Here is a 17,333-nt window from a genome sequence, read left to right on the forward strand (position 1 = left end):
AGGAGAACAAGAGAGTGGATTGGTTGGAACATGAGAGCAGGTGACATTATGAGATCCCACATTGGTTGGAGCCGACCCCCAAGAGAGTGGATTGTAAAAGTGTGGAAAACTCTCCCTAACAAACACGTTTTAAAATCGTGATGCTGACGACGATACGTAACGAGCCAAAACAGACAATATATACTAGTGGTGAGCTTAGACCGTTAAACATTTGACAAACATGAGAGCGACTGGGGACGAGAAATGGTTAGAACCTACACAGTCGACCCAATGGTGAAAATGGGAAGCCTCAAACTACCCACCGAAACACATATCCTGATCCAAACTACCTACCGAACTTTAGCTAGTTTATGTTCGAATCAATATAAACCGACCAGGAAAAAACGAACACTTGGAGATAACTTGCTATACTGGAGAAGGTACTATTCTCAACTAATATAATTGAATCACAGCTATAAAAGAAAGTCTACATATTCTCTTCAACTCCAATTTCTAAGATGTAATGAAACAAAAGAGCCGCCGGTATCTGGTGAGAAACTAAGATGTAATATATAAGGACATACACGTTTATGAGCAATAATACATAGATTTTTAGCAATATGATACATTCATAGCATTATGTTGTAACTAAGCCGATGCATTTAAATGTTCTCTACAGTGCCACGCATTTAACTGCAACAGAATATCATCCTATATGTGGTTTTTGTACCTTACAAAGCTGTTCTCTGCCTTGGAACTTCAAGGCAACAGCAGCCTAATATCTTCATCTCACAACTTCAATGGCAGATGCACCAGCTGACCTGTAGATCTCATTGATCCATTCCGAGCTCCTGAAGACCAAATAGTTCTACCATAGTTAATGTAGACCCAGTTAACGTTTCTCAAGTAAGGCTAAGTTATCCCGTTATAAAGAACGTGTAATGAAACATCTCGAATGTTAATCTGACAATGTGACAGTGCATGTGACGCTTCGTTAATTCATGTCTTGTCAGTTTATATAATTAAGCAGAAGAAACATCTTGAAACGACCTCTTTTTTGTGTCTTTTGCATCTTATATATAATATCACGCTGTTCATCCTAATCCCAATCCCAATGGACTCGACTCTTACAAGTCAAACATACACGACATATGGAATTAGGAAACCAACCTGTTGATTATTTATTCTTCCATGCCCATTCATGACTCGCTTGAAGTCCCTGAGGTAAGTAGTCATTTACGTGATGTTGACTCGGGGAAAGTAAGGTGATCGCGTTAAAATAAAAGTACAATGTACCTGGTGGAAGCGAGTAGGATCATTTACCGAGCTATTAGCTGTCTGCAATTTTGTATAAGTGCCTTCCTGCATGACGAAAGAATAAAATTATGTTCAAAATACATTAACCGAAGAAGATCCAAGTGGTAGTAGTGTAAAGGCCGTCATACCCCAAGAAAAATCAAAGGAAAATGAGTGAGAAATAAAGTCGTAAAAGAATCTATAACAGTCCAAGCCCACCGGTAGCAGATATTGTCCTCTTTGGACTTTCCCTTTCAGGCTTCTCCTCAAAAATTTTAAAACGTGTCTGCTAGGGAGAGGTTTCCATACTCTTATAAAGAGTATTTTGTTCTCCTCTCCAATCACTGATGGATCTCACGGAATCCAACAAAGATATAGTACTATCTAAAAAGTCTACCGTCTACGATAAAGTGGACCAATCAAAATAAAGATACAATTGCCAAAACTCTCAAATGCAATAATGAAAACTGGAATTGCTAATAGAATAGACAGACCTGTGAATGGAATGAAGGTTGCTGTAGCGGCTGAGGGTGGGGCGTCGGTGTCTGGAACCGAGTTTGAAGCTGGGCTTGGGGAGTTTGAGAGAGTTGCTGGGTAGGTAGTAGTTGAGGACGTGACTGGTTAAGAGGCTGCATTACTGGTGGCTTTTGTTGTTGCTCGATCGCCGAAAGCTCTTGAGGTCTCTCCCACTGCAGGTTACACACATGAGAACACTAACCACACAAATAACAGCAAAAGCTTCAAAGAAACTCTCACCTTACTCTCACCAGTAACACTATTATAATAGTATTTATAACCATCAGGAGAAGTGTGCTCTGTCCAATTGCTGGTATTTATAGCTACAGGAGGAACCGTAGATTTATGTGTATCTGATGTTGCAGAAGTGGCACTGGTAGCTGTGTGTGGCGCAACCCCTGTCCAGTGAGACTGCACGGGCATTTAAAACGACAGACAATATTTGTCTTAACCTTAAATTGGGATCAAAATGTCCTATATACCTCAACAAATCCAAACATGTTCTACTAGTATAGAGATAACTCGTTACCTGCTGATTAATAGTCCGGGAACTCGGCTGCAACATTGAGCTTTGATTTGATGGTTGTATCGACTGCAACTTCTGCTGTAGCTGAGAGAATGCCTGCTGGGAAGACTGAAAACTAGCATGGAGAGTTTGTTTTTGTTGTGACAACATGTGTGCTAACTGAGAAGGTGAATTCTGCCGTGGCTGAATCGGTGTAGGACGTTGCTGTTGATTAGGGGCAGCAGCATGGGATTGTAAGTTCATACTCAAAGGAGTTTGTGTAGCTGCAGCTGATGAGGCACCCGGCTGGACCATAGCCTGAGATACCGGAAACTGTGCACCAATGCTAGGTAACTCTTGGGAAGGTGCGGGCTGACTGAACGGCAGTTGACCAGAAGAGTTGAAATTTTGTGGTTGATTATGCTGGTGTGCTAATGCTGCAGTTGAATGTGGCTGAGAATAGGAAGGACCATGAGGGTGTAATTGACTTGACGGTGGCAACTGTGTTGTTGACTGAACGGCCTTTAGCACGGGCGACGCTTGGAGGCCAAGTGATGGATGCTGGCTGGCAGACTGATAAAGATTCTAACAAATTCAGATAACATTGGAGATTTTTGGGAATTCCTAGGATATAATCTAGCAGGTAGAGTAAAAAAAACATTCATAAATCGACGTCTATTTACCTGTTGAGAAGCAGAGGATGCTGGAGAGGCTAACCCAGGATTGGGACCTCTAAACCCACTACCAGGACCACCCTAAAAATTATGCAAGAACATTAGTTATGCAACGTACAACTAAGGGTGTGAAAACTATGGGTGTGGAAACCTTTTCCTAGCAGACGCGTTTTAAAAATCTTGAGGAGAAGCCCGAAAAGAAAAGTCCAAAGAAGACAATATCTGCTAGCGGTGGTCTTGGGCCATTACAATATCAACGGTACTAATGGGGACTTCTATCCAAGCAATTTTTGTTGCTTGCTTCAGTTTAACCTTCGAGGTTTCTTATCTAGAAAAAAAAAATGGAAATATCCAATACGAAGATTATACAGAAACGGTTCCATAAAATCCTTGCATCGATGCCTTTTGATTAATAAGTAGGTTCCCATATCTAACGTCGAGATAAAATGCATGCTAACTATCATAGGTCAACCACAAATCCAAGAGGATGTTAAAATATTAATACCCTACGAGTTCTCCGTTACAAATATGGTTTAGTTAAAACGGAGTAAATTGACCAAAATGCCACTTTTTCTATACATAAACCTATGTAATTCACAACACGAACAGCACTTGAAATTACATGTCAAAAGGTAATAATAACTTACCAAGTTCAAAGGCAGTCCCATTTCACTGGACCTAGGAGGCAACTGACCCCCAAAGGGAAAAGCACCAGCATCAACAGGTGGCCTGAAACCTCGTACATCGATTGGAACTCGATCACCCATAAATTCACCAAAATTAGGCATTGGTCTGCTAAAAGCACAAAACAATCAACAGCATGATCAGAAAATGCTTGGTACTTCTACATTTCAAAACCATTTTGCAACTATGATCATTGCATTTTGTTTTTATTCCTTGGGGGTTTCCACTTTTTGGTACTTATCATTTGATCAATGAAAAATTGTATTCAGTTTTCTATTTATTCACACACACTTAAAGACAATGGCCACTGAAAGGTATCTCCCACAATGAATTTTACCTCGGACCAGGTGCTTGAAAGCGAGAACCAAAACCCGGACCTCCAAATGCAGGAGTGCCCCTGAAAAAGCAAGATCCTTAAGTTATAAGGTTCTTAGTCATAATATATATATATATATATATATATATATATATATATATATATATATATATATATATATATAGATTAAGGGTGGACCAAATTTCAGAATAAGACATTAAATACTACCCACCAAAGCCATGTTCAAATAAAGGTTTAAGAAAAATGCTAGAAAAGAAAGGCCTTCAAAAGGATCTATTTTCAACTTCAAAATTTGATCATAAACGGCACATCATATCGAACCTTGAATCTCCAGATCTAGGCTTCTTTGGGTCAGCAAAGCGAACGCTTAATGGTTGATCACAACCCTAATTGTAGTCGAGGAAATTCATTAAGTAGTAGGTTTGGTGATAAATACTGCAGAACAAAAAGATATTATAAACTCAAGAATAGACTTACTCCCATTGTAAACCTTCCATTAAGTGCATTTATAGCCGCCAGTGCCATATCCCTTTGTGAATACTTCACAAATCCACACCCTTCAAAATAACGCGACTCGTAAAGATATGGAAAACCAGAATAATGGAAGAGAGAGTAATAATGACGGTGATGATAAGTTTGAATCTAATAGTCGAACGGCCTAGCATAATCTTCTTTCTCTTAGAATTTAACAGAAAAAAACAAGTAATCAAATCCTAGAATTCCATATTGATAAATGCTGAATGAAAGTAGAGTATCATCCATTCATTTAAACCATTCAGCATCTACGACTCCGTTCCATATCAAATAATTAAAATCCCTAGCCAACAGAGCCTCAAAATCTAAATCATTTAGCATACAACAACATGCATTCTCCATATTGAACAAGAACAGGGATCGAAAATGTTTCTTAACAAGATCAAATAGATTTGAAAAGCATACCACGACTCTGTTTCATTTCATCCCGCATAAGGTAAACATCGTCAACTACTCCATATGGAGAAAAGATCTGAGAACAAAAATATTGATTAATTTCTTGAACTATTGGAAGTAACCCCATATGATCTTACTCCATGCAAAAACACTAAGAAGAAAAGGCATACACGTCTCCACAGCCAAAAAACAAAGGGCAATATACCAAGGTCGAAACTAAGACGAAAATAAATTTATAAGAGCTCAACAGAGCCCAAAGTTCATAATTTATTTGATGGCTGAAAAAAGAAAAAGGAAAAGAAGCAGAAATGGATAACATTGAGATGAAAAGGGTTTAACGACACGGTTATAACATACTTCCTTGACTTCTTTTTCTGAGGCTTGTTTATTTAGTGAACCAACAAACAATTTGAACTCAACTGCACCTGCAGAAAATAAGTAAAGAAAAAAATCAATAAAATGATAGAAAATGAAATTGTTTTAGCAGACAGGTCGATTCACCATTCTACTGACTTGGAACACTGACATTTCTGAAGTATTAATGCTTACAACACATTATACTTCAATAACGCTCAGTCCAGATTGAAATTCATATCTTACTCCGACTTTCTATTTGTCGTTTCAAAACATTTTTCCGACATAACAACCAAAGGTTCAAAAATAAACGAAGTAATAGTACTGCCTCAGAAATTTAATCCTCACACACAAAAAGAAAAAGATGACGATGATGGATGAAGGTTAATAAATAAGACAAAAGCCAGATCCATGAGTCAATTACCGAGACGCTCCTGCTCTCCATCAGCATATCGAACTTGAATTGGGCCTGCTCCCTGTAAACATGTTTAAGATACATAGTAGCATTGCGCACGAGATATATATAGATAACATTTGGGGGAGGAAACTCACCCCAGGAAGGGTATGTTGATTGTGCAAGTTCCTAATTGCTCTATCAGCTTCTTCTGGGGTTGTATATTTTACAAAACAACATCCTGCATAAGTAAAGGATGTTCTGATTTGACTACATTGGATCATAACTTTGTATTAATGGTGTTACATTTATTCCTAACCATAACCACGAGCAAATGAAGAGGGTAAAATACAGCGCACGTAAAATTAATGCTACATCCACATGTATCAGTTCATTCCAATCAACAGAAAGGCCAACTTTACAGTTACCATTACAAAAAATACGTCAACGGCCAAATCAGGAAAATCTAGTAGAAAGGGATACAAACACACACATAGAGATGAAAAAGGAAAGTTAATACATATAGATGTTGGTTACAACCTGCCATCTACAAGCACACAGGAACATATAGGTAAAGAACACCCAAGAATCCCTCAACATTCATAAGGATTTAAAGGCGGTTTCCTACTAAAGACGCTACAAAATGCATCCAGAGAATAGGACACAACTTTAATTCCATTCATTCAGTACAAACAGGACCAACCGTAGAGATACACTATAGCATGTTTCAGCATGAGGTCGTGGCCATAGTACACATTCCATTGTCTATAGGAGATTAACCACCTTAAGCGAAACAGAGAAACTATAGGACGGGAAGAATTCAAATGTTGGAAAAGCCAGCTATCAAGAATTTCTCAACGCCAAACATTTGGAATAAGCTAGTAAAATCACTAGCGTGCACATTATGACTGCCTAAATGATCTTTGTATCGCAATCGTTGCCTTCAGCACCACCACCACAACCAACATTGGTAACAAATGATTATGATGGTACAAAGAATCCAAAAGCTCGCTATTAAGAGGTCATCGATAATTTTTTTACATTTCTACGTCATATATATCAGTCTTACATTAGCTAGAAATGTCTCACTTTAAACAAACTTGAAGAAACTATCATATCCCAGCACTAAAAATATCATTTAATAGGCTAAGCTAGTAATAACGAGGTCAAACAACCTACCGTCTTACAAACTCGTGAAAATATTAATCACAATCACTCCCTCTATAAGATAACACATTCACTCGGTTAGTAAATCCACAACTTGCTGTAATTGAATCACAAAATGTACGTTGATAATCAGCTACATGCAGCCATGAAAAATGTTAAGTAAAGCCATCAGAAACTATAAACTCCACAACCGCATTATAATGCCTTATCAAAACCCTTAAATGACTATATTGCAAAAGGTTTAATAATGAAATTACACACTGTCTTCTCCTATCCAACTAAAGCGGAAAACTTGAATAAGAAGACACAATATCATGCAAAATAGAGTAAACTTCAAAATGTGTAAATTCAGGGGATTAAACAAGTATCCATCAAACAAAAGTATCGAAATTTATACTCGGCATAGAACTCTCAACACTAAAAATGCCACTCAGCACGCCAGTGCAATAAAAATGAACCAATCTGAGTAGATGGAAGGACATATCCCTCAGAAACTCAGCATAGTTGCATTAACAGCTGCATCATTTTGCTCAAATCAATTCTGCAGTGAGGCTTTACCAAGTATCCTCCTTTCGTAGCCCCATGAGAAAAGTTTTTGTATCTCCTAAGGTCTAGGTCTTTGTATATTATTATTTTTTACGTTTTACAAAATTACTTGTTTCCAGAAAGAAAGATACACAAGATAGTGTTGATAATAATAAAACCATTTATATGAACCAAAAAAATGCATAATCATACACCACAACCAACAAAGATACAGGATCTCCTTCTGCAAGAAGAAGAAACGGTCAAGACTTCAAACAACAGGCAATAAACATCAGTTCTGAACGCTAGAACGAACTCACGAGTTCATGAATTTTGAAAACAGGGCAAACCAGATAAAACTAATCAAGAACAAAAATCTCCTTAAAAAATATAACACAGCAATCCATACACAAGCAACAGTGACAAGTTTGAAGCAAAGCTACTTGTTCTGTTTACACGCTACTAAGCACAGGTACAAAAGGGAACTGTGAAAAATCACAAGAGATATGTGGGGTAAGAGAGGATGAGTTTCACGTGGTCAATAAGGCAGAGTTTCATGTTGCAGTAGAACTCCCAAAGAGTCTGACTTGAGACAGAATAAGACATTACAAAATCACGTCTATTATCAAACATGACGGGTCTTCTTCCATTTGCTTGGATAAAAATGAAGATATCATCAACAAGGCAACAAAACAATCCATGTGCCTCATACTACAATAGACTAAACCAACTCAGATAGACATACAAGCAACCTGAAAATCCTGAGACTCATCCATTCATTCAATGGATAATGTAAAAAGTGAGCTATCAGTTACCAACTATCCAACAACACATACACCTCACAAAATCCTTTGCAAGCCACTAGGAGATGAAACTCCGTACCCATCACCATTTTATATTCCACATCAATAACAATTCAAAGTTTGAAACCATTTAAACGAATCACATTCACCACAATTTGAAAAAACACACACACATTCAAATCTTCCAAACTTACAATATATATTAACACAAAAATTTTATAAAAAAAACCAGTATTTTCTAATTCTGTACATTTGTCTTACTATAAATCCTAAAATAAAAAACCTAAACTGCTGGCAGCAGACACTCCCATTACAAAAAAAAGGGGGGGTTATATCCTCATTGCCGCAGCACCAGCAACTATCACAAGGCACGGTCTTTTGTGCTCCACTGCCATACAAAACTTGATATTATAGCAGGTTTACATGCCTTGTCCTCTTCTTGTTTGAAATGATGGACAAAAAGTTAGGATCGCAACGAAAACCAACAAGCACCAAACTTGTTGCAAAAACAAACGGAAACGAGCTCACGGTTTCTTCGAGCCTCTCAAAACCTGAAATGACATGTGTATGAACCAAAAGTGATTCATACAAAATAGAAGTTATGCTTACCTTGTTGCTGGCCTGTTCTCTTATCCTTTATCAAAGCTACTTCAATCACATTTCCATGTTCTTCAAACAATGGGTGAATCTGGTATCAAACAAGCATAGTTTTATCTAAGAAACCTATTTTTTTACATGAAAAAAAGTCAAAATAAAACCAAATGAAAGTCACTCGTAAGCACATACCCTACCACTAACTGAGCCCAAAAAACAATTATAAAGGCTCCAGGAGTAAGTGTTCATAAACAAAGAAGGATGACAACAACAATACTTGGTCACATGAACCCAAAACGTAGCATTGAAAATGAACTAAACATTTCTTTTTCCAAGATCCCTCACTCCTAATCCTTTTATTTCTCTCAAACCATATGTCCTCAAAAGGGTAGAACAAAACCTAGCTTGCCAAGATAGACATTTGTCCTACTTGTTCTCACCACTTCTAAACAAGAGATCCAATAGGAATCTCATACAACAATAATGTCTGAAAACCTACAACTTTTAAAGCCTCCCAACCCACCAAGCGCTCCCTTCAATAATGCATGTCAAATAATGCGAAAACATTTCATCTCTAGAAGAAATGCCACACCTAGACCTTCTCATATCAATAAAAGAATGCAATACATGTCTGACAGCAATGTGTAAATACAGTGTACAAAAGTGGGGAAATGAATTCATGGCTTTTCAACAATTTAATGAATACTTAAGACTTACATCTTCTTCTGTAACTGTCCTTGGAACGGATCCAACAAACAGCTTCGCAAAACTGCTTCTGTCCGAATGATCTGAAGATGGAAGATGTTGATATTAGCAAGCTGCAAGATTAGTGAAGATGCTGCGTGAAATATATGAGAACTACCCTAAAAATATCTCCTATATTGATCACACTGAAAGTTGAAATGAATTAACCTCTTAATGAGAGTTTTTGTTTCTTGATAGCTAACGGTTAGAAGGGAACTTCCTTTTTCTTTTCCCCCTTCAAATGGGAACTAATTATGATAAAGGTAATCAATAGAACTTCACATTGACAACAAATTTGGTTTTTCAAGAACAGAATTCAGACATTGGATGAAGTTTTAACCATATATCAAACATCCCAGAAAGGTTAGAGAAAGTGAGGGAAAAAATACACTCTTTAGAACTGGTATGATACAGGACATATGCAATCTAACTCCGAGGTTCTTAGCATACATCATGAGCGCCATCTTCCAAATAATGCGTTCTTTGACCTTTATAACATAAATTCTATGTGATCCGTGTACAGATTTGATAGAACTAAACTAACCGAGGGAAATAGAAGAAACAAAGCGAAAACCAGCATGAAAGTAACTGAAAAAAGATCGCCTGGTGTTCTTATCAACAAAAGAAAAGAAACTGCAACTAAATTAATCCACAAAATCTAACCTGGAGAACTTCCACGGCCGGCGAAAGGATAGCCCCGTTTCTGTCCTGCAACAGGAGGCGGCTGGAAACTGGACCCAAAACCACCGCCAGTACCAGGAATTGGACGGAACCCCCCGCCAGTTCCCATAGGGCGAAAATTAGCAGCACCGGGAGTAGAGAAGCGCGGCGGGCTGTCGAAAGGCCGACGGTTACCTCCGGCAACGCCGCCACGGAAGTTATTGGGGCTCCAGCGACTGTCTTGATGGTTCATCGGGGAGTCCGAAAAGCGAGAAGGAGCTGCAGAGTGACGGTACGGGTGGGAATCTTGGTCGGAACCATAGCGGTCTTCTCTATGCCTATCCAGCTTTGCGGAACTGAGAAATCGAAGGCCAAATTTGCGCAGTCCTCTTCAGGAAAGCGAATCAGTGAAGTGAAACGAAATTCCAGAATCTTAGAACTCGCGAAGACAAGACGGAGTCAGACTCGGGAGGAAGAAGAGGAATCCCGCGCTGTCGCGGAAGAACTGAAGAAGGAAAGTACAAATAATTGTAATAAATAAAATAATAAACAATATATATATATATATACTTTATATGGGCCCGACAGAACTATGGGCCGAAAGGTAAGTGGGCCCATGAAACCCAATCGGCTTTATTTTGAGCCCATTAAGGATAAGATTTATAATTAAAATCGCTAAATTACGAAAAATAATAATAAATAAATAAATAAACTTCCAAACTTTCTCTTAAAAATATTTCTATTTTTTATATAAATTATGGTATTATATTTAAAATTTCTTAAACATTTCAAAATTATTTATTAATAAAAATCCTGACTCTATTTCTGAATCATCGTTATACTCTTTCCACATCACAACTTACGGTTTCAGACATTTGTAAAAGGTTGAGGATAATATTGTAATTTTTAAAATAGTAGTAGCGTTTTTTTTTTTTTTTTCATTCTCTTCTCGATTTTCTTCCTTGTTCCACCCATTTATTGCTTGTTGCTTGTTACTTGTTCTTGCTCGGCTTGTAACGAAGGGAGCAATCCCTTCGTTTACATCAAGGACGTCTCCGTAATTTTACTACTAATACATTAACATTGATATCTTAAATTTAAAAAAAAAAAAATTAAAATACTGTTAATACATTTAAATATACCGATGAGTTGATAAATAGTTTCCAAATTTTTATTTTTTTTTAATACAATTTAGGGTTATTAATTTTAATTTTAAAGGAGGAGAAATTTATTTATTTATTTTATTTTTTATTTTTTTATTTTAAAATTGAATATTATTATTATTATTATTATTATTAATTTAGATTAAAAAGCTTTAATTCTTTGAAAATTATGGTTTACTAAAACTCCTCTGCATGAAACGTAGGAAGTAAAGGGACCGAGGTTGACTGGACTGTTAATGTGGCATCCTCCGTGCCGTCGGCCATGGCCGTGCTAAATTATCGCCGCCGAGAAACTCCGGCAGCGTCTCCAAAAGTTGAAACCGAATTCATCTCAGATTCACTGCGGTTTTCCGAAACCAAATCCATCTCAAATGCAAACTAGAAGTATTCTGTAATGGAGATCTTCGGCGTTGGTAGCGTTTTCTCTTGAATCGGTTACTCTGAAACTTCAACGTTAGAGCTTTTTAATTTTTGGTTATGGTTCCATTAATTGTTTAGCGCTTTCTTCTTTCTTGTATTGATTGTTCGTCTTTCTTTGCTGCATATATATACTTCCAATGGAACACTTCTCTTCACTCATCCTCTTCTTTTTTCTTGTTTTCAATCCATTTCACTTGGATTGTTCTTGCGAGCGCCAAAACGCCGGTAATGCTTCTGGTTGTCTTGTAAGCATTTCTTCTGATCGACTTCTTCCATTCCGGATTTTGTCGGTAACTTGTAGCAATGGCTTTACTAGGCCCTGTGACTCACGCTCAGGTTTGTATTCTAATCACTTCTCAACTATTTCAATTCGTTCGATTATTTTAGTCCTGTGATTCGAAAGAAGTGCATTTCTATTGTGGATTTTCCTATAATTTCGCTCGCCAGCTCCACTATCAGTTCATGCCATTTCATTATGAATTGAACGACGAGTATGGATTTATACTGGTTCTTTCACTTGATTGATACAGGTTTCGTTTCTTATCGGATTTTTAACCATTGTCGTTGCTTGGATTTATTCGGAGTACTTAGCATTTAAAAAGAAGTCGATCGCTTCCAAACTGTAAGTTGATTGATCCTTTTAACCATAAATTTTTGCTGTCTTCTCTGTTTTCTCAAGACATGTTCATATTTATGTATTAATCATGATATGAACACACACATATACAAACAACATTAACAAGACAAGGAATACAGTGAAGAGGAAGTAAGAGGAGCCCTGAAATTAGTTTTATCAGGAAGTGTCAATAGAATCTGCGCGAAAGCTTTTTGACTTCGTACATATCTATCCTTTCCAACAATTCCAAATTTGCATCTACATCTATAATTTCTTGCCAGCAACAATCTTGCAAATCGTTTTACGAGCTACATTACTTCTATTAAGAACAACTGCTTGATCATTATTTTTTTCCTTTTTGAACCCTCCCTGATTCTTGTTTCCTTTAAACTTTTCATCGATCGCTGAAAAGATTTGTTTCTTATTGAAAAAGTAAACCAGCTTAATCAGTAAAAAGAACAATAATGATGAATAGAATTGATAGAATATTGTTAGAAAGTGACAGTATCTGTTGCTTTTAGTCATATATGTGTTCTTGTGAGGATATTTTGGTAGAAAATTATTCATTTTGTAGCATGTTGTTCCATACTGAAACTGGATTCTTTTTTAGAAGGCACAGTGATGTTGGGTTTGCTGAGGTAGAAAGTGATGCTGGAAAGGAAGATGATAAAGCTGTTTTATTAGAAGGGGGGGCTATCAAGTCCATTCCTTCTGGAGCTCGAATTCCACCTACCTTCTCTACTGTTGTCAGGTTCACAAAAGAAGCTTTAGTTCCTTCCAATGGCAGCTGCTGATTCTTTAGGTTTACTTATGTTTGTTTGCTTGTGTTTATTTCGCCTGCTAGGTTCATTACGCTGGAAGAGTCATTCTTGATAGAAAATCGAATGTTACTCCGAGCAGCGTACGTAAACCCCTGCATAGAATTTAAGCTAAATATTTATGTGACATCTCTTGAATGTTGAGTTTTATCTCTTTTTTGTTAATATATTTCTCTCTTTTTTCACTTACAGATCTGAACTTGGTCTTCTTTTAGCATACTTCTACATCTGTGACCGTACTGATACATTTGGATCGGCAACAAAGGTGTCTTAATTTCCGGAGCTCTTTTCTTCCAATTTCTTTTAGTAATATTTCTAATACATTGTTCATTAGAAAACCATTTAGATATGTTCTTATTGCATTGTACTTCCTCAACATCAATTGTATTTATAAAAAAATCAAATTTTTCTTTCTTTTTTTTGCTTTTAAGATTGAAAATTGTAATTTTGTGAACTCCATTTTGTTGATTTACACCAGTTCTCCCCGATCTAATATCTCTCTTACATGGTTAATTTTTGCAGAGTTACAATCGAGATCTTTTCGCCTTCCTCTTGACCCTTCTTATCTTAGTTGCAGCAATTACTTCGTTCAAGATTCATCTCGATAAATCACCGTTTTCAGTGAAACCTATACTCTTCTTGAATAGGCATCAAACTGAGGAGTGGAAAGGATGGATGCAGGTCAGTCACTCGCACACATAAGTATTAGTGTTCATTTTATTTCTCTGAATGAAAGTGCAGTTTCTTACCATAGATATATATAATATATATATATATCGAAGCATGATTCCTAATTGCGTTTTTCCTTGATTTCATCTCAAATCTTGCAAGTCATAATGTGAAATTGCTTATAAAGTTACCCGAGCTAACCTCATAAGCTTCTTTTGTTTTTCTATAGGTGATTTTTTTGATGTACCATTACTTTGCTGCAAGAGAAATTTACAATGTGGGTCGCGTATGTGTTGCTGCATATGTGTGGATGACTGGATTCGGGAATTTTTCATATTACTATGCTCGGAAAGACTTTAGCCTTCCTAGATTTGCTCAGGCATGCTCTCCTATTCATCCTTCAATTTCTTGCTCGTAAGAAAGAAAAGTTATCTGTGATCAAAACTATTATTTCATTGACATTTTACATTTTCTGCAGAGCAGATGATGTGGCGGCTTAATTTCTTGGTGTTTATGTGCTGCATTGTCCTTGACAACAGTTACATGCTATACTACATCTGCCCCTTGCACACTTTTTTCTCTCTCGTGGTATATGGTATTGTTGGTGTTATGCACAAGTACAATGAGCTTAGAGCCGTCATTGTCGTGAAATTTTTCGTTTGCTTCTTGGTCGTTATCATAGTGTGGGAAATACCTGGAGTGTTTGAAGTGCTTTGGGAACCATTTACCTTCATTCTAGGTAGCTCTTGATCTATTTAACTTTTCAAGGATAAACGATTTTCTCCAACCAATCTAACATTTCAAATTATTATTGCAGGATATAAAGATCCAAATCGACTGAAAGAACAGTTGCCTCCTATGTATGAGTGGCACTTCCGCACAGGACTTGATCGCTATATTTGGATATTAGGCATGGTGTATGCTTACTATTATCCAACTGTAAGTTAAAACGTGCTCAACTTGTACTATCATCACATATTTTTCTACCTGAAATTTTTTAGTTTGTCTCATGCCATCAAAAGGCGTCCTTGATGTTGGGATTGTTGGGAGAGAGTCCAACATTGGCTTAATTTAGGGAATGGTCCTGGGTTTATAAGTGAGGAATACATCTCCACTGGTACGAGACCTTTTGGGGAAGCCCAAAGCAAAGCCATGAGAGGTTATGTTCAAGTGAACAATATCATACCATTGTGGAGAGTCGTTATTCCTAACACTTGATTGATCCAATCCAAATAAGGGCATCATTATTGCATTTCCCCTTTAAGAAATTCTTAATAATGGAATGATTTTGACAGATTGAGAAATGGATTGAAAAGCTAGACGAAGCAAAACTGAAGCGCAGGATACTGATCAAAACGACAATTGTTGTGACATCCGCAACGGTAGAATGTTTTTTAATGTGTACCATAGTCATTTCTTGGTTTTTTCCCCTCTAATTCAAGCCGTTTTGTGACTTTTCAGGCCGCATATCTATGGTTTGAGTACGTATTCAAATTGGACAGCCTTACTTACAACCAATACCATCCTTACACTTCTTGGATTCCCATCACGTATGTGAACCTTTTCTTATATGGAGCTTGAAATAGAAAAGCTATATATGTTAGTTAAGCATTGTTTTGTTCATGTGGAGCAGAGCTTACATATGCATACGAAATGTCAGCCAGAGTACCCGTAGCTATACTTTGACCGTTTTCGGGTATATCATTTTGTTTTTTAAACCCATTTACTTCTTTGTTTTATCATATAATTAACTTTTAATTGCTTTAAACCCATCCAGTTGGATTGGAAAGATTTCACTGGACACATACATCTCGCAGTTCCATATTTGGTTAAGGTATGAGCCTCCTTTTTCAGCTGGTGTTTTGTTCCATGCATAAAATAGTTGGTGAATAATGTTAAATTAGCTATAACTATTCCTAGGTTCTCCTCAGCATGACACACAAAAAGATAAATGGCAAGCTTTAAGTATTACAAATAATCATCTAATGGGTGACATCTTTTCTTGGGCATTAGGGGTTCAATTATAACGGGTCAAGCCCATCACTAGTAGATATTGTCTTCTTTGAGCTTTTTCTTTCCGGCTTCGCTCAAGGTTTTTAAAACACGTCTGCTAGGGAGAGGTTTCCATACTCTTATAAAGAATGCTTCGTTCCCCTCCCCAACCGATGTGGGATCTCACATCAACTTACCCAAAGAAAAAACCAAGTTCTGTAACTAGTATTTGAAACCCGAAACTGAATAAAATGACAACCAACCCACTTTGGACCTTTCTTAGTTAGTTTACAAGAACCATAGTACGTTTTTTTGGATCTATAAATCCAACAAGTTTTGGTGGCAAATGCATTTGTTATTATAGCATAGGTAGAGACAACAATCATTAACCAATCCTACACTAAAACATCTCTACAAATTTAACCTTATCTTTCAGATCAAATGCTCCGGACGCCCAGCCAAAGCTGTTGCTCACTATCATCCCAGATTATCCTTTACTGAACTTCATGCTTACAACTATCATACTTCTGACGGTAAATATTAGTTATTTACTTTTAACGTCATGAAGATTTTGACTGCTAAATTTTGATCATCTCCCGTTTGCTTGCCTTGCCTTGCTTGCAGACTTCTTACAGGCTCTCTGAGCTGACAAATACGTTTAAAACGGCCTTTGTACCTAGCAAGGACAATAAGCGCATTATGTATAACATGATTGCCGCAGCTGCAATCATGGCCATCTTATACGCCTTGTCATTCGTATTCCTTAAAGTCCCTCCAATGATGGTAAGAGTCCCGAACACTAACAACGTTGATATCGTTACAATCACTTTTGTCGTGTTCAAAATTACTTCTGTAAATGCTTTTAAGAATTCAAAATCGATTTAGTGTTTCCTTTTATGTTTTTAGACACGATTTTCGTATCATAAAAATTGATTTTGGAGGATGAGCACACGTTCCAGAGTGATTTTAAACGAGACAAAAGTGGTTTTAACCATTTTAAGATCGACTTTCTTCTTCATTCTTATTGGTATTCAATATGCAGGTTTGAGAATTGAAGATAATAAGAGATTGTACAGAAGGGCACTACAATTTTCTGTGGAAGGACGAAATTTCGTGATGAAAAAGAAGGGAAGAAAAACAAGAAAATTGTGTTATAGGTTAATCCACCGTGTTGTTAGTGGGTTATTAAATGAAATAAGCCACTACTTTAGGGCATAGTTTATTCATAATTTGAGGCCACGGTCTTTGTATTCCATTGAGTTTGTTCACTTTCAATAAAAATTCGTTACTTTTAAATAGCGAAATAAATAACAAATCTTCACATTTTTACGTTTATTTCCATTTATTTTAAATTAATATATATATATATATATATATATATTATATAAAAACTGTATGGTCAAAATTATTATTATTATTTTTTTTAACTTTTAAAAATTTCAACAATATCTTCCAATTTTTTTAAAATAATTATAATATTTTACTGTTAATTT

The 17,333-nt window shown here is 36.7% G+C and overlaps 2 protein-coding genes across 5 annotated transcripts; one reads left to right on the forward strand and one right to left on the reverse strand.

Annotated features, from left to right (window-relative positions):
• Positions 1–455: 455 nt before the first annotated feature.
• Positions 456–10,676, reverse strand: LOC111806931 (flowering time control protein FCA-like). Of its 3 annotated transcripts, XM_023692466.1 has the most exons (19): positions 10,166–10,676; positions 9,476–9,546; positions 8,774–8,852; positions 5,828–5,910; positions 5,700–5,751; positions 5,279–5,346; positions 4,931–4,997; positions 4,469–4,548; positions 4,313–4,377; positions 3,992–4,051; positions 3,618–3,765; positions 2,980–3,051; positions 2,588–2,869; positions 2,321–2,539; positions 2,032–2,202; positions 1,770–1,964; positions 1,276–1,341; positions 1,150–1,198; positions 456–830 (listed from the first exon to the last, which is right to left on the reverse strand). In XM_023692466.1, the coding sequence occupies exons 1-18, from the start codon at positions 10,413–10,415 to the stop codon at positions 1,157–1,159; spliced, it is 2,070 nt and encodes a 689-aa protein (XP_023548234.1). In that variant the 5' UTR covers positions 10,416–10,676; the 3' UTR covers positions 456–830; positions 1,150–1,156. The 3 variants fall into 3 exon arrangements, with proteins under 3 accessions (XP_023548234.1, XP_023548233.1, XP_023548232.1); XM_023692465.1 differs by having other exon boundaries at positions 2,321–2,869; positions 3,618–3,762; XM_023692464.1 differs by having other exon boundaries at positions 2,321–2,869.
• An 877-nt stretch (positions 10,677–11,553) lies between these two features.
• Positions 11,554–17,119, forward strand: LOC111806932 (protein REDUCED WALL ACETYLATION 2-like). 2 transcript variants are annotated; one of them, XM_023692467.1, is made up of 16 exons: positions 11,554–12,081; positions 12,276–12,367; positions 12,972–13,112; positions 13,206–13,262; positions 13,372–13,444; positions 13,702–13,860; positions 14,078–14,227; positions 14,332–14,587; positions 14,666–14,787; positions 15,144–15,230; positions 15,310–15,398; positions 15,482–15,544; positions 15,626–15,682; positions 16,277–16,373; positions 16,465–16,623; positions 16,883–17,119. In XM_023692467.1, the coding sequence occupies exons 1-16, from the start codon at positions 12,049–12,051 to the stop codon at positions 16,886–16,888; spliced, it is 1,641 nt and encodes a 546-aa protein (XP_023548235.1). In that variant the 5' UTR covers positions 11,554–12,048; the 3' UTR covers positions 16,889–17,119. The 2 variants fall into 2 exon arrangements, with proteins under 2 accessions (XP_023548235.1, XP_023548236.1); XM_023692468.1 differs by having other exon boundaries at positions 12,975–13,112.
• The last annotated feature ends 214 nt before the right edge of the window (positions 17,120–17,333 follow it).

This window comes from Cucurbita pepo, chromosome LG12 (genome assembly GCF_002806865.2).
Source record: "Cucurbita pepo subsp. pepo cultivar mu-cu-16 chromosome LG12, ASM280686v2, whole genome shotgun sequence".
NCBI classification, from domain to species: domain Eukaryota; kingdom Viridiplantae; phylum Streptophyta; class Magnoliopsida; order Cucurbitales; family Cucurbitaceae; genus Cucurbita; species Cucurbita pepo.